Below are 23,807 nucleotides of genomic sequence, written 5' to 3'. Positions count from 1 at the left end.
CTAGTGCAAAATGCAGACGCCTGCTTGAAAGGCCATCGGCCCCAGGCTAGCCCACTGAGTGGCTTTGGAGAAGGACAGGATGAATTGCTCAGGGCTAACTCAGTCACACACACATGCCCTGTTGCTCAGCATGCGTACTGAACAAGGGGACTCTGTACCGCAGTGTCACTTCAGCACTTGAAGAGGCACAGGCAGACGCTGGCGATAAGCAATGAACCGTCAAGAGGAACTGAGAAGGAAACTCGAGTTTATTGAGCACCTGTTCATGCCGAGCATGTCACACACATGTACACCCAAAGCAATTATTTCAGCATTGGAACCCTGCAGACCCACCTCCAGTCAGTGCCCTGACCAGTGGCCCACTGTTAGGAAAACACAAGGGAGTGGCCACTGGACTCCTTTATTTTACAATTAATATGACTGATACCAACAGGAGGCAGTTGAAGGAGTCCCAGCCCTGGTGTAGCAAGTTCGCACTCAGGGCTACTTCATCAGCGCTGGTTTTCCCACCTTTGGCCCAGACACAGGTCCCACAGAGTCACTGCCAACCCCCTGACAATGCTTGGCTTCTCCGAGTTGGAAGCACGAGCTCGCGGTGCCCCGAGGGCCTACGCCCGCTGTCTGCGAGCACTTGTCCTGGGGAGGCCAGAACATTCTTCAAGTCTGCAAACCCTTCCCTCCTGCTTCCTGCCTCTCTCCTGAGAAGAGGTGATTTTTAGATGATTTCTCCCTGGACGACCTCTGGGCACAGGCAGCATAGCCGCTCACTGGCTCCACTTTCTAGGTTTCTTTTGAGGAAAGAGGTAAATTCGGCAAGCGTCTGCTCAGGGCTTCTTAGCACCAAGAGTAAAATCAGCAGTTGCACTTCAGATGGGTGCACTTCCTGCCCCTCAGTCAAGATTCAGAGGAGAGGGGGAAGCTCACAAGCATCAGAAAATGGAGTAATAATAATTAACAATAATAATAATATTAATAATAATCTGAACAGCCAGCAGCACCTGCTGGTTTTAATAATTCTGAGGTCTCTCAAGAAAAGAAAATGAGAGAGAAAGAAGAAAAAAGAAGAAAAAGAAAAGAGGGAGGAAGGAAAGTGGGACGAGGGAAGGAGATGAGATGTTTCAAGGCCTCTGGCTTCCCACTGGGCTCCGAGTTCAAGTTTCAGAAATCTGCCACAGTCTTCTGACTTTCTAGAATCTTCTAGGGGCCTTTCACATTTCCCGGCCGGGCAGCAAGGCTGGCGAAGTAGGCACACTGGGAAGGGTCACACTGGCCAGGGGGCCCAGGTGGGCCTGGAGGGCCAGGGTGTCCAGCTGGTCCTGTCTCTCCTTGAGGGCCAGGGCTCCCCGGGATTCCATCTTTAGCATAGCCAGGTTCTCCAGGTTGACCTGGGCCAAGAAGCAAAAGAAACAGAAGGTCATTTATGCTCCTCTGAGAGCAGAGCTTCTCCCATTCCACATGAACCAGGACCTGCAACCTGCTCAGACAGCCTTCCCACCGGGGCACTCTAGTATGAGTGATTGCAAGGGTCCACACCAGTGCCAGGGACCGGGCTTCCACGGCACATGGGAGAGTCCTAGTTCACCATTTGACCCAGAACAGTAAGTCAGCTAGCACTGGAGAGAAAGGCCGGTAGGGAGCTTGTTCTCCGCTTAAGAGTCAGATGAGAAACCAGGCGGCCTCTGTTCTTAGAGTTGTAGGAGGTGCCTCCGAAATCAGAGGTGGACGCAAAGTCCTGGCCATTAACCATCAGCCCCAGTGCACATGCCCTTAGAAACGTCCAACTTGTCCCAAATCTTGTGTGTTTTCTAAGCTTTATCTACATGTCAAATTTGAACCACAAACTTGGACTACATTAACATGATCAAAGACAACATCCAGGATAAAAGCAAGTGACAGTTACATGTCCCAAAATTTAGACTCAGAGAATATAACTTGCAAACAATCCTTTATGCCCCCATGTAGCAAGCATCATATATTATATATAATTAACCTATCTCCTGAGTTTGCTTTGGCAACTGGGGAACTCAGCACTTAGTGGTGTGGCCATACTCCCTTAAGAATGTCTGTAGACAGGTCATAAAATCTGCTAATGTTCTGGTTAGTTCCTTAATCTATACTCCCACCTAGATTAAGCTTTCAGACCAGCAAGGAAGGTCATTCATTTCTTTGACCGGGATCCAGTGGAGTGTGATCATGATCTCAACTTCACATTGGTATAATTTGCTATAAATTGCTATGAATTTCCTGCTTCTAAGTGGTTTCTGTTCTGCCTTTTTATCTTTATTTCAAATTTCCATATTTAAAAATATGTTTCTATTATGATCTATTTGAAAGTGGGCAAACTATAAAAACATTTACAATACATATCTAACTATATTCTTAATAATGGCCTGTGTTCGTACGTATTGATGGGGCGTGGCATGCTCGTGGGTATTGATGGGGCGTGGCATGCTTGTGGGTATTGATGGGGCGTGGCATGCTCGTGGGTATTGATGGGGCGTGGCATGCTCGTGGGTATTGATGGGGTGTGCTGTGCCCCTACGTACTGATGGGGCGTGGCGTGCTATTTCTGGGCAGGTACACAGGGAGCAAAGGTCGTGGCAGGGCAGTCAGCATCCACATCACCTCAAACATTCACCATTTCCTTGGGATGAGAACATCAAAACCCTTTCTTCTAGCTGTTTTGAAATGTTCAATAAATTATTGGACTTTTTATTCATGAGGTTGCCTCGAGGACTTTAGAAGTATTTAATAAAAACTGAGCCGGCTGTCTCATCACCAGTTGAACCTGGCCCCTTCTCCGCATTCCTGAGCCCTGCGTGGCTACAGGTGGGAGTGCGGTGGTGTTTCTCCTCTCCACGACAAAGGTCCACTTCACCCCTGAGACTCCAGACTCCCCATACCTGGAATTCCGGGGGCTCCCATCTCTCCTCGGAGGCCAACTCCAGGTGTACCTGGCTCACCTTTGGATCCTCGTTCACCTGTGGAGAAAAACATGCTCCCTTTGTGCTGGAGACCCACCATGGGGGCAGAGACGGAGTCCCAGCTGCAGGGCATGAGGTAAGCACGGAGGGGCTGCAGCGTCCCACTCAAATCCACCCTCGCTCTCACACCCCCAATCTCCATGCACACATGCATTCACACACACACACACACACACACACACACACACACACACTCAAGGAACTTTCTACGTGATACAGACTGTGGTAAGTCCCATTCTAAGAATAAAAACACAACCATGTTCGGAGATAGGAGTCATTCCCCCAGGGGTTATTTGGACATATTTGAGATTGTACAGATTTGATTAATTTGTCTCTCCAACACTTCTTAAGTCAATCATGTTTGGCATGTTGTTTCCGAAATGTCTCCTGTACGCATCGTATAATTTGTTTGTAATCCAAATTCTGCTAGTTCATGGCATCTTTGGATCACACATTTTTATTGCTTTAGTTATTACATTCAGTTAGGGTTCTGTTAGTCTGATGTCTTCTATGTCTTATGCTTCTTATGGACAATTATTTCACATATTTTGCTTTATGAACTAATATGGGCAGGACTAGGACACACGAAGTTGACAAAAACCATTTCATGTAGGAGAAATATTATAAGGAATGAATAATTAATTAATAATAAGGAATGGGAGATGTGAGGGTCATTCATTTCCCTTCCCCCAGTCACCCAGGAGCATCTAAAATTACATGCACTCCTCTTTCCCACCATGGCAGCCCTTATCAGAAAGAGTGGAGTTCAGGCTGGGGGTTGGCATCAGGCTCCTCTCTCCGCTCTCATATCTGCCTGGCTGCAGAGGGAGCGAGCATTCTGACCTGCTTTCCAAGTTGAGGTGGGCCAAGGGACACAGGACCCTCCCCTTGAAGGAGAGACCCACTGCTGTCCAGTGCTACAGTGCCCAGGTGGGTCACTCTGCCCGAGAGCTGGGCAGTTAGCAGCCATTTCTGCTGCAGCTCAAAGCCTCCTGATCTAATTTAAAAGCTGGCGCTTACTCTTCACTGCCTGGAGACTAAATGTCTCATTCTTCGGTTACTTCCAAACTCAGCAGAGAAGAGGAGAGAATGCTATAGGACTGCTGAAACTTAATCAGGGAGACGGAGGGAGAACAAGAAAGTGGGAGGCAATGGAGTCCATCTTCCCAGCAGAAGCACAACTCTGCGAAAATGTCAAGTATGAAAACCTCTTAAACATGAAAAAATTACATGATGCCAAAAATCAGAGTGTTACCAAGCTACGGGAGTGAGAACGGAATGAGGAACGCGGCTCAGCAGAGCGCACAGCTCACACCCTCTCTCCTCAGACTCCGAGCGTCGCCTCCGTGTGTCCACTCACCTTTGGGACCCATCGGTCCAGAGGGTCCTTCCAGACCCCCCTGGCCAGGGCGTCCTGGCTCTCCCATGGGCCCTGCCCGACCCGGAAGTCCATCTTTTCCTGGGGGTCCTGGGGGCCCAGGTCTGCCTTGAGATGCCTTCACGTGTGCCGGGGGCAGCTGGGCCAGGAGGTAGGCGAGTTTGGCTATGCAGTAGGAAAAACAGAGACACTCATGAAGGATGCAGAGGACAGAGGACAGACTGGGAGCTCTCTGCAAACCTAGGCGCCGAGGCACAATGACTACAAAAACAGCAACACAAACGAGCGTACAGATGTAGTGTGTGGATGTGCATTTCTGACTGGGCGGGCCACAGGGTGCCGCAATGGCGGTGGCCATCACGGGGAGCCCGGGACAGCTGCCACCAGACCGCTTGGCCTCTCTCGGCCTTCTTTTCCTCTTCTGTCTGAAGGAGGCAACGGAATGCCACCTGCACCCTGGTTGGTGAAAGGTGGAGTGCATGACGTGACCCCAGCAGTGCTGTGCCTGACGCTAGGCGAGTGCCCAGAGAAGGCAGCACCGCAGTGGTATCGGTGCTGGTTGCCATGGTAACAGCAGCAGTGGTGGTGGTGGCACCGACCGCAGGAGCAGAGCCAGCACTGGAAGCGGCAGCTGCGGCGGCGTTGGCCGCAGCAGGAGCAGTGCTTTCTGCCGTGGAAGCAGTACTGGCAATAGTCCTAGCAGGGTCAGCAGCAGTGCTAGGAGCAGTTTTGGCAGTAGAAACAACACAGCCAGAGGTAGCAGCGGCACCATCGGTGGCAGGAGTATTTCTTAACTGGGGCGATACTAGGAGTCGCACTGGAGATAGCCGTGCATTAGCCATAGCAGGGACCGTAGTGGTTTGTGCAGCAGGAGTCACGCTTAAGCGGCAGTACTGGCAGCAGCTGTGGCCATTGCATGGCCGTGGTGGTGGCTTCGTTGGCAGCAGTTGTGTCATGTGGCCGTGGCAGCATCGGCAGTGGCAACGGCAGCCGCGGTAGGACACTGATGGCAGTAGCAGTCTCAGCAGCAGTTGTAGGAAGGGAAGTGCTGCCAGCAATTGTCGTGACAGCAGGGTCTGGGGGCTCAGGTGGCTTCTACAACTCTGTTAGTGACTCCTCTGAGTGTCAAGTCGAAGGTCTGAAGAGTACACAATGGAATCAGAAGTCCAATTGCTGGCCTGGCGTGCCTTTCCATCAGGCAGGGCACAGAGGCCCTGTCCGGTGGCCACCAAGAGCCATCTTCCTTTGCACACAGTTCTAGAGAATCTGGCCCAAAGTCCATCCTGCAGAAGGTGTTACTGCGTCACAGACCAGCATTCCCGGAGTAAGACCCAGGCAGAGGTGGGGTCTTCGCACCCGGCACAAGGCACCAGGAGGACTTGACATCTACTTCTGTGACCTGGGCAATCCACTCAACTTCTCTGAGCCTTGACTGTCTCATCTTTAAAGTGGAGTCGACGCTTCTGCCTCAAAGGATTGCTTGGAAGAAAGGACCCAGCCCAGCAGATGCTCCATCCAGACCAGCGAGAAAGGGCAGCTGTGCCTGCTCTTGTCTAGAAACTCTTTAAGTGCGGAAACCATGTCTATCACCCCCAAATTTAATACCCAGGAGGCAGAACTTGGCATTTCCACCTGCGACCCAGCCCTCTTCCTTCCCTGTAGCACCTTCCTCATCGACCCCACCCATCCCTTGTGGTCAGCTCCAGGTAAGGACCTCTTGCCCTCCTGCATGTGAATATGGACTACTTCCAGCTGGACTCCAAGAGGGAAGGAAAAGCTCCCCTTGCTTGCTCCTGTGTCCTCAAACCCAGTAGTCAGGCATGTGCCAGATGCAGAATAACTGGGACATGACCACTTGAATAAATGTCTAAATGTGTCCTCCCCTTTTGTCCATTTGTGCCTGAAGTAGTGACGGGCTCCTCTCCATTCCTGCAGAAGGATTGCCTGCGACTTTCTTCTAAGCTTTCATAACAGAGGCAATGGGAATGGCAGCTCGCCAGCTGCAGGTCAGTTTCTCAGCACCTCTGTTCCTCGCCATCCTGCTAGTACCATGCACTCCCCATGAGGCTGCTGGGAGGCCCCAGCACCTGTGCATGCTGGAGCTGCTCCGTCCCCGGGCGAAGCCCCCGTGCTGGGCCAGAGCTGCTGCTGCTCTACCTTCCCTCCTCAGCCCTGCTTCTCCACATTTGAGCTGCTCCCGGGGCACGATCCAAACCAGGCTGCACAAGCATTGGAGGAGGACAGAGAGGGCTGCTTCCCCAAAGCCCAGCTACTCACTTTCCAGCTGCTTCCCCAGCTCTTCCTGGATGAGCCGCCGCAGGGTGTCCATGGACGGAGACTCCCCCTGGGAGGGAGGCAGGTGGGGGTTACTCATTGACCTGTAGCGCCTGCCACCCAAGACCCCGGATGACTCAGGAAACCATGAGTTCCCAGGCAACGTGCAAGTGGGGAAGCACAGCCTCCCCGTCACTCTGTTCTGCACCTCTCGCCCCTTCGTCCCTCGCTGCCCTGCAGGCAATGTCACCCACTTGATCAGGAGGCCAGGACTCTGCCCTCCCAGCCACTGCTGCCCTTGCCTCCACACCCTTCAGGTCTCGCTGGATTTCCTTCTGGCACAAACCACTGTGCCCTGAATTCACCCCCACACTCTTCCTAGCACTTGGCCCCCAAGCTCTCTCTGCCAGAGCTCTGCCCTTGCAGGCGTAGCCTGTGGCCTGCCCCAGGCATTGGATCATGTTTGGGTCCCCTGTCTGGTCACTTGGGCCCTCTGACTCCCAGGATCTTCTCTCCTGCTCTGTCGGGTCCATGCTGACTCTTAACAAATGTAAACCAAGTCCTGACGCTTGGGCCATGAGGAGAACAGAGAGGCCAGGGTGCTGACCCGGCTCCCAAGGTGGCAGTGGTTCTGAAAAGGACCTGGAGAGAGTCTACCTGCCCGACTGGGTTCCTCCCTTCCCGTCTGACCCTTCAGAGCAGAGTCACCGCTCGAGGGTGGGTCCTGCCGTGCTCATCTCTGTCACTCTAGCACCTGGCATGGGCTGGCGTGAAGTGGGTCCCATTTCCCTCCTCTCCTCTTCTTTCCTGGCCAGGAGTTCTTTGTGATGGTCTCAGAAGTTCCGTCACTACCCACAGCAGCAGGACGTGGAGACCAGGCGGGACTCCTCGGGGCTGTGGAGGTCAGGTGAGACCTCCTGCCCGTGCCTGGATATGGCTGGCTGCCCAGCCCTGCAGGGTGGTTGAAGCTCAGGCTGACCATGACCACCAGGAGGGGATGGGCTGACATGGAGCCCCCAATGCTGTGCTCTGGGGAGGATGAGGTCCCCAGATGACCACGTGGGCTCCCATGGGGAGTGGGGGTCACAGGGCCTGGAGAGCCAGCCCCCACCAAGGCATGCCCCAGGAGAGCTCCGCGTGGTCGTTTTGTGGGCAAGCGTGCCCGTGTAACACGGCCAGGTCAAGCAGGAGTTCCGCCACTAGAATCAAACACTAAAAGAAAAAGCCAGCTACGATTCTAAGCAAGCCTTTCCAGTCACACTTGGGACAAATGAGAACCAGAGTGCAGAATGGGCAGCCCAGGGAGGCAGAGAGCGGAGAGGCCGCAGCTGTGGGTGGGGGCACCCCCAGGGAGCCCGCATCTCTGGGAGCTGGTCTCTTCTCAGTTACCTTTGCACAGGCTCCTGGGTCAGAGGAGCGCCACAGCCCAAGGGATGAAGCTCTGAGGACTCGTCACCACTGACAGCGGGACAGAGGACTCTATTTTGATATCTCTTAGGCCACCCATGTTAATTCACTTACCGTAATAAGTCAAAAGAGGATTTACTCATGCCTTTCACAGTAAAATAGGGCAGGCTCAGAGAGGGGAGGTAACCTGCCCCTAGTCACACAGCCAATCCCTGAAACACCAAGGCCACACCCTTCCCTGGCTTCCCTTCAGGCCCAGAAGAGCCCAAATCTGGAGTGATGTCAGATCCTTACCCTCAGTCCTGGAAAGCCTGGCTGGCCTGGAGGCCCTGGGGGCCCTGCTGCTCCACTCTCCCCAGGAGGTCCTTGGGGGCCCATCAAGCCTGTGTGGCCTTTGTGGCCTGGAATTCCAGGGTCCCCAGGCTGGCCCTTCCCACCAGGCAGACCTTTGTCCCCTTTGATCCCAGGATCTCCCTGGAGAAGGAGAGAAGCACATCAGTGTGGGTGCAGATGGGGGCAGACAGGAGGCAAGCTGCAGGAGGCCTGTGCCCTAGCCCAGGTCGACCTGGGCAAGACGTGGGGAGGGGCAGAGCCATCCCCCTCCATCCTGTCAGCATGAGGACATGGGGGCCCAGAGAGAGCAGCACCTGCCCTCGGAGGCTGCAGAGGTCAGGAAGAGAAGGCCGATTCCCAAACCCCAGTCCCAGACTGAACCCATCAACCCAACAGAGCACGCTGCAGCTACTGGCAAGATGGGGTGCTCGCCAGGAAAGGACTCGGGTGGTTAGTTGGGAAGGCTGGAGGAGAAAGGGTAGGAGCACAACTTTCTCACCTTATACCTTAAAAAAAAAAAAATTTCCCAATCCCAGGCTGCCCCTCAAAACGTAGCTCCTCTGCCCGACCAGAGAAGGCTGGCTGGCCACAGAGACCAAGGGCCCAGCTGCCAGCCCCCTGCCGGTGCAGTTTTGGCCTCGTCAGCAGGGGAGAGTGCACCCTGTCACCGGGTGCATCCCATGTCCCATGCCCAGTCCTTGCTCTAGTGAGTCCAGAGAGGGTCATCCCCTGGCCGACACACAGCCTGAGGCCCTTCCTCCCCTTGTTGACCCTGAATCTGAAGAGCTAGATCCATGGTGTGGGAGCACAGTAGTCTAAAGGTGGACAGCCACATTAATGGCCTCAGAGTGTAAAAATGGGGCTCCATTACTGGCATGTAGCAAAGAGAGGGAGGGACAGTGGGAAGGAGGGGAGGAGCAAGAAGGTAACTGGGTAAGCGGCTTAGCTAAAGCGTGACCGGAGCCTCTGAAAAGGAGGACTTCACAGTTCTGCAACCACCAGGTGGAAATGACAGGGGCGAGACCTGTGGCAAGTGGGGAGGGTAAAGGAGAAGCCATGTGCACAGTTAGGACCCCAGGTGTATGCACAGGCTCTGGGGAGATGCAGCCGTACAGGGACAGCCCGGGAGCCAGTGAGCCAAGGCGTAAGATGGAAGAGGCACATCACTTTCATTGCAGTTACATTTTTGGCAGTTCCCATTGTTTAACTCTGTCCCTATATTGCCTTAAAAATGTCAACACGAAAAAACAAAAATGTCAACACTGCCAAGTGTGGTGGCTTATGCCTGTAATCTCGGCAGGGAGGCTGAAGAAGAAGGATCACAAGTTCAAGGCCAGCCTCAGCAATTTAGCAAGGCTAAGCAACTTAGCAAGACCCTGTCTCTAAAATTATATATATATATATTATTTTTTAATGGCCTTGGGATGTGGCTCAGTGGTAAGCTCCCCTGGCTTCAATCCCCTGTACCTCAAAATAAATGACTATTAAAATTTCAACACTTATCAGAAAATCAGTAATTAAAGCACCAATTCAGCCTCAGTTACCCAGGAATGATGCACTTCATGGGGCGCTGCAATACTCTCCTCTTGCCTGGTGAGCTTGAATCCAGATCCACAGAATCGCTGGCGCCTATCACCCAGATGCCAGGCCCTGTCCCACATGGCACAGCGTTTCCTACTCATTAAACCTCTCCATGTCACTTCGTGGTGAGAGGACCTGTGCCCTATTTCAAATGTTCCCAGGAGCATGAAGGAACGGGAGTCTAGGGCTCCCTGGCCGGGCTCCAGGAAGCCACTTAACAGGGACAGGCGAGCTCTCAGCTCATTGATTAGACATTAGAGAAGAGGTTCCTACCTGCGGTCTAATCCCCTGGCTCCCCAGCAAACTCAAGCCATACCCTCAGCAAGCGCCCCCACAGGCGCCTGAGGGACACTCCCAGGAGGGAGCCAAGCCCATCTTGGCCACGGCCATGGATCAGCGGACTCAAAGTCAAGGGAAGGAGAGAGGGAGAGAGTGCGGAGGAGGTGGGAGGCCAGAGATTCTCTGCTTCCACTTCTTTCTCCTCTGGCTGCCGAAGAAGCCTGCCAGCTCCGCACCCATCCGACTTGCAAAAGAAAGCCGAGATAAATTCTCCGCAGGACCATGGAAAACAAGCGGGGGCGGGGAGGAGGGTGGGTGATATCCATGTCCTAGCGGCACAGCGGCGGCCCAAACGCAGGACTCTGGGCAAGAAGCCCTGCAAAGCTGCTCCAGGGAGCAGCTGTCCTGAGGGTGACAACGTTCCCTGTTCCCTCTTCCAGAAACAAAAACAAAAACAAAAACGAAAACCTTTCCCCTGTTGTTTTTTTCGAGAAATGAAATGTAAAGAAAGGCTCTCTGAGTGTGGCGCCAAGGCAGCTCATTATGGGAAAATCTGTTCCCTTGTCACCTCCAGCAACAAATCCGGCTCCCGGCAAATTGGCACTCTGGGAGCCCGGAGCCTCACACACACGCGTTCGCACATGGAGAGGGGGTCTGTCAAAGCCTCCCGGCACTTACTTTTGCATGTGTAATTATGATGATGATTTTATTCCTCAAAATAACAACCAAAAAGAAATGGGGGGAAAGAACCCTTCTTTGTGGGGCTCCAGATTTTCCAGGAACAGTGGGCAGAAGCCACTGCACAAGACGACTGCTCAGCGGGTCTGTTTGCTCCCTGTCCTGGACCAGCCGCACGGTCCCCTGGTCGCCGTGGAAGGTCACAGGCAGCCCTGCAAGGTGAATGGACTCCCACTCACCCTTTCGCCTTTGGATCCGGGTTCTCCAGGCTTGCCAGGGGCGCCCTGCAACGAGATGAGGGTACAGCTGTCAAGCGCAGGCCACCCGGCTTCTCTGCCTTTCTTGGTTCTACCCAGCTCTGGGAGCTGAGGACGAGGGACCCTGGAAATGAAGACCCCGGAGAGCTCCTCTCCAATCTGTCCCGACACTGGGCACCAGTCCACTTCCTCCTCTCTGCTCTCTTCTGCCTGCCCACCACTGACCGACAAGGGCACCGGCCCGGGTGGACCCTCCCAGGGCCCCGCCATGAACTGGTCTTAGATGAGCTCTCCTCACCCACCAGCTCGGCTGCCATGGCTTCAGCCGAGGTGAGGGCCTTGGGCCTCACACAGGGAGCGCCCGCTCTCATGTCTCCTGACCTCCACCTTCACCTTCCCTGCCTGTGCGGAGTCCCGCCCCTCTGTCCATGTCCACATAGCTCACTGGCCCCGCCTCAGGCCTCCCCTCCAGGAAGCCCTCCCTACCCACTCCCCACCTAGAGAAGTGGCTTTCTTCCACATGTCCACTGCCCGCAGGAGGGTGGTCACCCTGGAAACAGGGATGCAGCCCTATGGTCCCCACTGCAGACACCTGCCTCCCTCTCAGCCCCACTCTGTGGAGCTGTCCACTTGGAATGTCTCTTTTCTCCTTCTTTGTCTACAGCCCCTGTCATCTCCTCTGCAAAGCTTTGCTGATTCCTCTGGCCAGAGTCCATCCTCAGGCCTGGGTCACTGACCTGCTAGTAACAACTAACTTTGTTTCTGCCCAGATGTGGGGGCAGAGGTGTGCTTGCATGCCTTCCCATGGGGCAGACCGTGGGCACAGCTGATTCCAATGCAAAGCAGGCAGATTCAATTTCTGTAACAGAAGCACAGAGCTCCAAAGGTCAAAGATGATCTAACAGGGGAGAGGAGGCTGGGAAAGGCACTCTAGGCGGGTGGAAGAGGCAAGGCCAAGCCTGGGCCTGGGAGATGGGGACGGCAGGGACATATTGTGCATGGTTCAGCAGAGGACAGGAGCTCACACTTGAGAGACCAGGTGTGGTCAGATCGGGAAAGACCTTGGATGCATGACTGCCTGAACTTTACTCCGAAAAGCAATAGAAGCCAGAGAGAATTCATGTAGGCAGCAGTCCTACTATGAGCACATACGGCTAATGAATCCCTCAGAAATGGGAGCAGGGGGTGCTTCCCCTCCATCTCAATCAAATAGGCAGGAAGGAGCTGTGATTGGTCAGTGAGTAAGTGCCCAGTGAGTGGTCAGCCATGGCTGGACCAGGATCAAATCCTTCCCCGAAATGGAGCCAACTTCAAGGAAGTCCCAGTTAATGAAGTGTGACCCAAAGGTACAGAGGGAAAGCAGTCCTGCTCTTTCAGGAGAGAGCACAGGCTTCGACATGGACATGCTGATTTGCACACACTCTGCTCTCTGCATCTTTCAGCAGACACTTCAGTGCCCACTCTGTGCTGGGCTCCTGGGCCAGAGCAGAGTAGAACAGGTGCTCAGGCAGCCCCTGGTGGATCACTGGCTTTGTCCCTGGGGACCAGGGGACATCCGCATGGGAAGGAGGGACAGCAGGGATGCAGGCTTTCTGAAAAGAGAGCCCTGGGGAAGAAATTTGGCATTTCCAGGACCCAAAGGCCAGAGTGACCGGAGTTTAGAAGGGAGAACTGCAGGCAGGGGTTGCAGCTCCCTGAACTTCATTTGGGGTGCAGGGTGAGGACAGGGCCGAGAGGTGACCTGAGCAGTGACCTCAGGTGCTTCTGTCCCACAGATCTTTGGCTGCAGTGTGAACAGGATAGTGGGGAACAAGGCGTCACTGAGGAAACCTTTAGGTCCCCACATGGCTCAGGTGAGAGGAATGCAGGTAAGATGAGAGTCCAGGTGGAAGTGATGGACGGAACTGGACAGAACTAAGCACTCGGAAGTGGGCTTGTCGATGGGGCTGCTGAGGGGCAGATCAGGGGACGCTCTCATCAGCTGGTGTCACAACTTGTGGGGTTTGTGCAAATTCAAACACGTGTCCCTCTTCATAAAGCATTTGTGATTTAACACAATGACAACCGAGCATCAGAGGGGTCCTTCCAAGCTCAGAGCCCTGGAGACCACACGGGCTGCCCACCCAGGACGCCAGGCCTGTGGCCCCCACAGGAAGAGCTACCAGTGGGGCAGGGGTGTGACACTTGCCTCTTTGCCTGGCACTCCTTTCTCTCCCGGTTCTCCCTATAAAACAGAACAAAGCGTCAGCTGGCCCTGCAGCACAAGCAAATAGAAAATATGATGATCCTCAACGCAGATAATGTCACTCAAGTCACGTTCCAGCAAAGACCACAACCAACGGTTCCCCTGGCCGAGGCAATCCGTCATCCCATGCAGAGAAAGGCAAAAATATTGTCCCCAGTGGAGAGGGAGCCTGCAGATCTGGGTTCCTTGGCCTCAGGAGCTTCTGTCCCACAGGAGGCCTCCAGGATGCCAGTGTCACGCGTGGTCCGCTTGTGGGAGGAGGCCCCTCCGAGAAGCAGGCTCAGTCTGTGAAATGAGATGCCCCGGGCTCCTCACTCACATCTCAGCTCCTCTACTCTCGGCTCTGGGACCTGGGAAGCCCCTTACAACCTCCTTAAGTTCCCTGTGCCTCAGTTTCTTCCTCTGTAAAATGGGAAGAGCAGCTCCACCTGCCTCATAGGGCACCATGAGATTTAAACGCATTAGTATCTGTAGGGTGCTCAGGACAGTGGCAGGCACATGTACGGGTTGGACAAACGAGTCCACGGCTTCGTGACTGAGGAACAATTGTTATGAAGAGTGCATACCCGCTGCTCAGCAGCAGCCAGGCTGTCAACACCGGGGTGGAAAGGGGCGGCTGCGTGGGTGCATTCAAGTAAAGATTAGTGGGCAGCGCAGGAGAGCCCGGGCAGCAGGGTAGCAGGCAGTGACAGAGGGAACAATCCAGAAGGGGTGGGCTGGCTGTGGGGCACCTGGGGGGTGGACAGGGACGTGGAGAAGTTTTCCTCTCTGGCACATCACACACAGCCCCGATTCCCGGTCAGCAGTCCCAGGTGTGGGCCAGAGCACGCAGAAGGCATCAGAGGCCAAGTGTGGAATTGCCTGAGAGCCTGCTGTCCCTTTCCCCAGCAACCCGGCCAGGGTCACCCAGCAGCTCCTCCGCCATCAGCTCTGGGGACCCAGACTCAAGCACCAACTGGGCATGAATGTACCACGTGGCCTTCAACAAACTGCTTATGTGTTCTGACCCTGGAGCCCAGACTTGCTCATCTTCAAAACGATTTCTAAGGGTCCCGCAGGTCCCAGGGTCATTGTCACCACTACTACCTCACCACACACACCAACACTATCGTCATCTGTGTTTATGGAGCACCCACAATGCACCAGGTACCACTGCAATCCCTTGACGTGGATCCGGTGATGCCGTTAGGCGCCTCTGAGCGATGGGGCAGCCGAGGCCCTGAGAGGTCAGGACACTGTCTAAGGCCTCTCCCTTAGGGAATGGGGATCGTGCACAGGGGTGGCCCCTGAGCCCCTGTGGTTTCCTCAATCACGACCTGAGCGAATGGGCCCAAGGACACAGGAGGTGGCAGGGACAGTTGTGAATGTGAACGTCACACCTGAAGCCAGGCATCCTGGGCTGGCTTATAGTTCTCTGCTTACCGGAGGCCCCCGGGGACCCAGGAAGCCAGGAAGTCCAGGGCTGCCGTTTTCTCCTTTGTTCCCCTTCTGGCCCTGCAAAAGAAAAACAGGATTAATCTCCAAGGTCACCTACCAACTCAAGCGGATTCAGAGGCCTTGGGACCACTCCAAACACCAAAGGTCTGGGGCAGCCCTAAAATGGAGCACAAGCCCCCTTTCCCGCAATGGAGAAGGGGTCAGGGAGAGACATGGCCATGGGGTGGGCAGAAGAGAAGACAAGGCCTCGGACGCCGCTGACAGCCTTCCCATTCAGAACAGCAAACATGAAGTGGGCAAAAATGCCCAGGTGCGTGTGGTCCCTAAGGGGTCCTCCAGAGAGGTGGGGCCCCTTTGTCCAGGAGGATGCCGAGCCTCATGGTTCAGTAGGCTCAGTCTTCCTGAATCTCCCAACTTCAACTTTCCTGGGAAGCCCCACATGTGGGCTGGCTCCTCCAGGCCAGCTCTGGAAGGGTGGATCCAGCCCTACGGCCCATTCCTGCCCATCTGCTGTGTCTCACCAGCTGCAAGCCCTACCGCAGGGCAGCTGACAGAGGAGGCAGACTCCTTTAGCACAACCGGCCCTGGTCTGGCAGGGGTATGGCCTCCACCAGACTGAAAGCCTAGTTTCCTGGGACTGTGGCCCTGGCTTTCACAGCACCAGCAGTCGGCCGGCCAGGACTCTGGAGCTCGCTGCCCTGGCAGTTGCTGCTCGCTCAACACACATGCAGGTGGCTCCTGGACAGGACTGCCAATTTTAGCAAAATAAAAGTTCAAGAAGGCTGGGCTGGGAGGAGCCAGTGTCAGGCTTCGACTTACCCAACCTTAGATCCTATCAAAGAGCATCTCCCCACATCCCCCATCAAACAGGCAGAACCCAGATCTGAATCCTCTAACCAGTGACCTGGACTCTGCTGGTTACCTATGCCACCCTCTCTCCCCTACCTTCCCACTGGTCCAATCTGCTCTGCCCAGCACCATCTGCAAGCTACACGCTTACCCTGTCATCTGAGGTGGTCGGGGTTGCTTAGCAGGACACTGCCCTTTCACTCTTAAAACCCCAAACACCCACCTACAACCACATGGCACCTTGTGTTTAGTAGGTGTAGACGCCTGTGGTTGTAGACAACAGGGAACCAGGTGCAAAATCGCACGTGCTTTAAACCATGAAGGAGACCCTCCAGCTTCTAGACCTTCGACCACTCAGACCCACAATCCCACCAATGCTTCCAAGGACAGAACCAGACAATGTGACATGAGCCACACGCCCTCTCAGAGCCTGACCCGTGCCATCAGGTGGCAGCAGCAGAGTACTCACTGGGCTTCCTGGGCGACCAGGGTCTCCTGGAGAGCCTGGGGATCCACTGTTACCCTGGTGGAAGAAGCAGAAGTGATTATCCTCAGGACTGTCCGCCAGAGCATCATGGAGCAGGACGGCCGAGCAAAGCGATGGATGCGGAAGACCAGGCTTCACACAGACACTGTCACCTGGGCCAGTGTGGCTCTCAGTAAACCACTTCTTTTCTCAGGGGGTATTTTTCAACTTGTAAAATGAGCTCGTAATATTTAATTCATAACACTGTGGAATTAACGAGGCTGTGGCCTGGTAATTGGTGTGCGCAGCGCAGGGAGAGTGAACATCATGACCTCATTCATTCATCGATCTGTTAACTCAGAGGCTGCGTTAAGAAGCAAACAAACCACCGAATGCAACCCGGCTCGAAACCACCGCTCCTATGGCCTGGGTGCCCGTCTCTATCTCATTTCACACCCCATATGCCCATTTAACAGATGCAGATACTGAGGCTGAGAGGGGAAGCGGGACCGGCAGGAGTCCTGCAGCTGTTGAACGGAAGGTCCAAGCCTCCGGATCCCAGGTCTGACTCACGAGTCTAACACCCTCTAAGTTGATGGGGTTTTGTGCACATTTGTAGCTTTGACAAATATGTTTAACCAATAAAATTCTGGACAAAATAAAAACCAGAAAGCTGAAGAATGCTTCTAGCTACCACCTTTCCGGCTCAGAGGGATTCCTTCTAACCCTCATCTGCACAGCGCTGCTTCCCAGGCTGAGCCGGCCGTTCCTCTGCCCTGCAAGCTTCCCTTCCAGTTTCCCTCCACTCCCGGTCAGTTCCTGCGGAGGCTTTACCTCCTGGCTCTCCTCCCTGCCACGAGCAACCCAAGGCAGAGGTTGGGTCTTGTCACGCATGTTCCAGGCATCTAGTGCAGTGCCAGACACACGGCTCTCTGCTAAGTGAACCGACCAAGAACGTGGCAACCATTCTCCGCCACCCATCAACCACAAGGTGCCAATGCCCCATCCCTGGTGCCACTGTGGAATTTAAAGAACGCAAATGTTTTCAGTCTGCACACTTGTTCACAATCACCATGACTATAAATGGAGTCAATCCATAGATACGGTCAAGTGCTGCTTAACGACATTTTGCATAATGACAGATTTCACCTATGACATTGGTCCCACAGGATTATGATGGAAACGTGACTGTTGCCCGGTGACACCGGAGCCATCATCATGCTGCAGTGCAGAGAAGCGCTGCAGTTAGTCACTAAGCATGGCGATAACAAATGGTTGCTACTGGCCCGAGAACCTACTGAAATGTGCTCTTTATCTTTAAAAATACTCCTTCTGCATATGAGAAGTCTTACAGTGAAGTAGCATGCCACATTCCACCAGGAGTCCTACAGCCCACGTTTCCCACGGCTCTTGATCACACGCCCCTAGGCACTTAGTATCTACTTTCTACCTCCGTCTCCCTCACTCTTCCAGGCTCCTTTTAGATAAGAAATCTCTTGCCATGGTGCACAGACAGGCAAGGGTCATGTCCAACATGTCCACCAGCATAGGGAGCACTACCAGTGAATGGACCCCTCGAAATCCATGTGCTGCCCAGGACCCTCAGAACGTGACCTTATCTGGAGCAGGGTCAAGGTCGATGTAGGTGGGTAACATGAGTTCATACTTCACAGGGTGGGTCCCACCGGACATGGTGGGTGGCCTTATGAAAAAATATTTGCAGACAGACAGGGAGAACATCATTCAGAGGCAGAGGCAGAGACTGGGTGATACATACAAGCCAAGGAACACCAAGGAGGCCAGCAAACCCCAAGAAGCTGCTGCAGATGTGTGGTGGCGTCCCCTCAGAAGGAATAAGCCTGCTGATACCTTGAGCTCAGACTTCTGCAACGCTTCCTTGTGAAGCCACTCAATTCACAGTACTTTGTAGTAGCAGCACCAGTGTACTCGTGTGTGACGTAAGAATGGCCCAAAGCTAGAGAGGCTGGGGAAGGTCCTAAAGGTCCTGCTGGGCCAGGTGGCACTGTACACGTGTGGTCCAGGCAAAGCTCCTGGTGTGTGGGAGGCCCCAGGGGCAATGACTGCTCCCCACCTGCTGTAACTTATAGCAGTTTCTTAACACCACGTATGACTGTGCCAGCGTGAAAGAGCCAAACGTCACCATAGCAACATTGCTGCCAAAACATGCAGGATGTGAGCAAATTAGCCTCAAAGCAAAACTCACCGGTGGGCCCCTTGGCCCTCGGGGACCCTGTGGCCCTGCAGGTCCAGCATCACCCTGGAAAGAAAAAGAGGGGGTCACATCATCACAGAGTCACTGTGTAGAGATGAGGACGTGCCATTTCATATATGCAGCAAACTTCACCAAAAGACTCAGGAGGACCAACAGTGAACAGATGCCCTTCATGGATGGCCACCTCTTCCAGATGTAGACAAACTCACTTCACACAGATGTGGAAATGCTCGCTGGCTCTGCCATCTGCATTGGTGCATTGATTTACCTACTCAGACATATTTCATATGGTCCCCCAGTAATTTCAGGTGGCCCCATCTTGAACCAAGAGAAGAAACGGAGAAGACAAGCTCTCCTGGAGTTCTTCTCCAGACTCACTAGCTCGCAACCTGGAACCATCATGCCCCCACCATGGCGGGGAGAGTGCCAGCCACACGCACAGCATCTGCCAGTTTGCAAAGGGTGGTGATGTAGTCTTCCAAGTGGCCCTCTGGCCTGGCAGTCCCACCCATGTTATGGACGACAAGATAGAGGCTTGGACGTGCACATACACATGCCTTCTGGAAGATAGATTTTTGTTTTTTTAATTAAAAGAGCCAGAGAGCTGAAATGGGGGAAGAAAGAAGTTCCCCATCACCTGGCACCTGGTCCTGTCCCAGTCCCATGCTACTGCTGTGCAAGCTAAACTCGATCCCTTGCCTGCCTGGGCTCCTTCTATTGCCTTTTCCATAAGCAGGACTGGAGGTGTGCTGTGCTTCAGCTGCATGGGGCTCTGCACCTTGGACTGGTTTTATAATTGCTAAGGAAAGACATGGGGACTACAGTGGATCTCTCCTAAACTCCCTTCTAGCTCCTTCATCTCTCAATAGCAGAGCAGCCAAAGAGCCAATGTGCTTCAGATGATCAACTGCCCCTGGGAAGACTACCTCCCCAGGTTCAAGGCTGGTCCTGAAGGATGCATAAGGTAGACAGGTGGCCACTTGGGACCTCAGGACCAAGTGCCCACACTTTTTTTTTTTTTTATTGTAAACAAATGGGATACATGTTGTTTCTCTGTTTGTACATGGAGTAAAGGCATACCATTTGTGTGATCATAAATTTACATAGGGTAATGTTGTTTGATTCATTCTGTTATTTTTCCCCTTCCCCTCCACCCCTCCCACTCCTCTTTTCCCTCTATACAGACCTTCCTTCCTCCATTTTGCCCCCCTCCCTAACCCTAACCCCAACCCTAACACTAACCCCTCCCACCCCCCATTGTGTGTCATCATCCACTTATCAGCGAGATTATTCGTCCTTTGGTTTTTTGAGATTGCCCACACTTTTGACCAGGCACCCAGTGCCAGGAGGTCAAGCTGTGTCCCCACACATCAGATGGCCCTACAGGATGCCCTGTACCACGTGTGGCCAGTTCTTAGGGGTGGGGTGGGGAATCCTGAACTGACAGGTGTGGCTCCAGCAGGCTCCTCTCATCTCTGATGCACTATGTGACCGTGTCCTTAGCCTCCCTGGATCTCAGGTTTCTTCATCTGTGCAGCTCACATAAAGCCCTACCTGCCCTGCCCAGATTGCACAACAGAACAAAAGCAGGCAGGACAGCAGGAGGCAGTAGCGGTGGAGAGAAGATGGTGATTACTCTGAGCATGGGAAAGCAGAGGTGTTGAAGGAATGACTCAGGGCCCCCTGAAGTGCCTCTCCGGTCCAAGCTGGATCCGGTGAGCCCGTTTGGTACCAACAGACACGAGGTGAACAATCCAGAAAAGCCTCCTATCCATGGTAGGGCATGGGCACCGCCAGGAGGCTGCAGTCCCACTCTCTGTTGGGCCAGCCTACTGTGTGCTGTCCCTGTGTCTTCCCAGTGCTGTCACCAGCCCCTGGGATACAAGTATCCTTTCCTTGGTCCCCAAGCCCATGGGCCACGCCAGGCTCCACAGCACCCCTACTCACATCTTTCCCTGGTGCTCCTTCCCGGCCAGGGGGACCTGTGGCACCAGGCTCTCCCTAGAAATGAAAATCACTGTTAGGCACTGAGTTGCTTCAGCTTCAGGTTGCCTCATCAACGGGCATCTGCAGACCCAGGAGAGACGCAGAGATGCTGGTGACTGTCCATCTGCAAAGTCCTGGCAGGACAGGGTGTCTCTGCATGCAGAGCCCTGGCCCTGAACCGGTGCCCATATCACCCAAGGCCATTGGCAAGTGCCTGGGGCCATATATGTCTCCACAGTCCTCAGGCAGGAAGGAACAGCTTGAGTCAGACGATCCCCTTCCACTCCTCCTCCTTCACTGCCGATCAATTAGCTTTTCTCCCCGGGGCTTTCTCCTGGCTATCTACAATGCAGGGGACCTAACCATTGATCCCAGAGGTCACTTCTGTTTGGGCATTTGGAAGAGAGAGAAGGATTTGAAGGATAAGAAAACAGGCTCTGGAGGCTTCCCAGCTGGATAAAGTTGTGTTCCACACGCAAGATCTGGACCCTGAGAAAATCACCCATGACCCCTGGGCCTCAGTTTCTCTCTCTGAAAAATAAGCCCATTATCAGGACCTGCCCCACAGGGCTCAGGAGTGCTGTGCACAGCCCAGGTGACGGAAGCCAACCTGAGCCCAGGCCGCTTGGACTAATTGGCCTGTGTCACGGTCTGGCCTCCAGAAGAACCGTCTAGAGGAATCTGACCAAAAGAGGGGATGACACTGCCAACTGTGCCCAGTGTCCTTTCCCAGATCCCATGGTGCTGCCCTGCCTATGGGCCCTGGAGTCCTCTCTCCAGGAATGTCGGCTCTGATTCACCTGGATAACCTCCAAGGACAGTCTCCACTCACCCGGGGACCAGGTGCTCCTGAATCACCAGTGTGTCCCTTGAAGCCCTGGAAGAAATAAAATGGAGTCATTCCACCTGTGAGCAGCCTTGTAGGGTGGGAAGGTGGCACCCAGGGTGGGGGTCCAGGTGTCTGGAGCCCTGTTCTGTGCCAGGACCAGGGGAAAAGAAGGGGACAGGAGCAGGGCAGGAGTGGCGGGTGGGAAAGGCAGGGATACAAGGGAAGCAGGGAGGTCCCTCATGGGTCCCACCAGGCATTGTGCCATGTCAATCATGTGCACTCTCATCTCAAAGTCACCAAGTCCTGCAGGATGGGATTTGCTTTCCCATTTCACAGACAAAGGAACTTGAGGCTCAGGCCTGCCTTTCACACAGACAGGTGGTGGCCCTCAGATTCCACTCAGGCCTGAGTGCAGAGCGCACTGCTGAATTTCCACACTCAACCCACAAGGGGGTCTGTGGCCAGTGCCATTTTTGAGACCAAGATAGTTGTCACCTGGCTGCCTCTACCAGGTTCTTCCTTGGCTTATCTCCGGATTCCATCTCCTAATTTCAAAAACAAAGGAAGACCCTGCCGGGGGGCTCACAACCCTGAGCAAGGCCATTTGAAGAGAACTCCAACCCAAGAGGCCTCTGTGAAGACCCTGTGGTCACAATCTGCAAACTTGCTTCTCACTGGGCTACTCCTAAAGTGGCTGACGAGAACATGTGACATTGTTTGACTCTAGGACAAGGCTCTGGCTCTGCAGGACATGTCAGGGCAGCAGAGAGAGGGAGTCGGGGGTGTGCCAACCCTAACCCTGAGCTGACTGGCTCCAGCGTTTCTTCCCTCCCCTCTGAGCCTTGTGCTTGTAATTGGGGAGACTGGTCTTGTCCTATGGGTTGTGGTGAGGATTCACCAAGGGGACACAGGACTGAAGCCTGTGAGCAGTCAGGACCTGGTAGTGACTGAGGAGGAAGTGGAGGAAGTAAAGTCAGAGGGAGAAGAGGAGGGGGAGGAAGCTGTCTCAGATCTGGATCAGCTGAACCATGGCTCCTGCCTTGGAGCTGTGGGATCTGGGGGGCTTTGCTTCTCTCCAGTGGGGCTCTGTTCTGATGCCCACAAAACAAGGCAAGTGCCTATTCTGTCTTATCCAGTTGCCAGGAGGACAGTGTCCAAAAGGGCAGGCAAATGCCCGGGTCCCAGCATGGTCCTCAGGAACACTGAGTCCCAGCGCCAGCCACGGAGGCAGGGACTCTGCCACACTCTTCTCCAGGTGCCCTGGCAGCCAGGGCTTCTGTCACCCACGTGGACCTCCAACCTGTGTCCTCTCCTTACAACTCCCAGGGCAGGGATGGGTCCTGTGCCCCTCTCTCCCAGGAACAGGGAACCACCTTTGAAAACTTACCATTCTTCATGAGAATTGTCCTGAACTTATAGGGGTTGTACTGTGTGCTCCATGGTAAACAGTCATTTATTAAACTTAAAATATGCCTTTAGAAAGGATATAATGGGATCATCAATTTAAAGTATGTTCAGAAAAAAAAATCCATCACTAATTCTGTGTTTTAATCCCCATGGGAACAGTGTCCCTCATTCTCAGTTTCCTTCTGGTGCAGTCGGGTGAAGAGCAGGAAGATTTTGGAAACAGGAAAATTGATTTTTGTGTTTTATTTCCTCCTTATTGAATACTAGCCAGATGATTTATTGATTTAAAAAAAAAACATTAAGGAAACAAATAGCATTTTGATCTGCCACTTCTTGTCAGATTATTGGGTTTTAGAATTTCCATTAAACAACATATTTTTTCAAAAACAATTTAAGGAATTGTGTAAATAATTTTGAAATTATGAAGAGGCAATGCATCTACAAAAAAATTCCTAAAAGACGTGAGTTCATTTTTTGTAGGAAAATTGTGTATTTTTATATGTGTGATTGCTAGATAGCTAGATATAGATTTAAATATATAGATGTTGCAATTCATGTATCAAAGTGATTGGAAAACATATACCGGAACATTAACCGAGCTTTTTCTCTGTTTTACAGAACTAGAAGTAACTCTGTTTCCTTCTCTATACCATTCTTTTTCTTATTAATAATTATCAGAATGATTGTTATGCAATTAGAGTGGATTTCTTTCATAACTGGAAAAAACTAGGTATGGAAAGTATTCAAAACTAAAATTAAGACTCATGTGTAGGTTCTATCATCCAGAGAAAAGCCCATGCAAATTATAATAAGGAAGGTAAGAACAAAGAAAGCGTGGACCCGCAGCCATGGCTGAGATTCTGAATATCAGTTTCAGCTATGGTATGGAAGCAGCAGAACTGATCACCAGGATCACTGCTGTCCTGGAGAGGAAAAGCTTCAGATCCCCAGGGCCACGTGGCCCCTGACAGCCCTGCCCGTGGGGACATGAGTGGCCGACGGGCTCTCTCTGTCATGGACCACTTACAGGCGGGCCTCGGGAACCCTCTGCTCCTGGTAGACCTGGCTCTCCGGCTTTGCCCTGCAGGGAAGAAGGAAAGAAGAGATTGAGGATGCGGTTCCCTTCTTGGCTGCTCCCCTTGCGATCACTGTGTTTCCTCAAGCTGCCCACTTGCTGCCAGCCC

General features: G+C 53.4%; 1 protein-coding gene across 1 annotated transcript in view; it reads right to left on the bottom strand.

Moving 5' to 3' along the window:
- Positions 1–261: 261 nt before the first annotated feature.
- Col22a1 (collagen type XXII alpha 1 chain) overlaps positions 262–23,807 on the bottom strand; it is a 235,778-nt gene continuing 212,232 nt past the window's right edge. The window contains exons 52-64 of the mRNA XM_047525428.1: positions 23,651–23,704; positions 21,220–21,264; positions 20,349–20,402; positions 18,393–18,446; positions 16,172–16,225; positions 14,839–14,910; positions 13,360–13,395; positions 11,154–11,198; positions 8,338–8,517; positions 6,640–6,706; positions 4,345–4,527; positions 2,904–2,981; positions 262–1,385 (exon numbers count right to left, since the gene is read on the bottom strand). Of these exons, the coding sequence (XP_047381384.1) occupies positions 1,198–1,385; positions 2,904–2,981; positions 4,345–4,527; positions 6,640–6,706; positions 8,338–8,517; positions 11,154–11,198; positions 13,360–13,395; positions 14,839–14,910; positions 16,172–16,225; positions 18,393–18,446; positions 20,349–20,402; positions 21,220–21,264; positions 23,651–23,704 (1,110 nt within the window). The 3' untranslated portion in view covers positions 262–1,197. The remainder of the gene's footprint in view (positions 1,386–2,903; positions 2,982–4,344; positions 4,528–6,639; positions 6,707–8,337; positions 8,518–11,153; positions 11,199–13,359; positions 13,396–14,838; positions 14,911–16,171; positions 16,226–18,392; positions 18,447–20,348; positions 20,403–21,219; positions 21,265–23,650; positions 23,705–23,807) is intronic.

Source organism: Sciurus carolinensis, chromosome 1 (genome assembly GCF_902686445.1).
Source record: "Sciurus carolinensis chromosome 1, mSciCar1.2, whole genome shotgun sequence".
NCBI lineage: Eukaryota > Metazoa > Chordata > Mammalia > Rodentia > Sciuridae > Sciurus > Sciurus carolinensis.
Note: the sequence above shows the minus strand (reverse complement) of the source record. Positions and strands in the feature narration are given on the sequence as shown.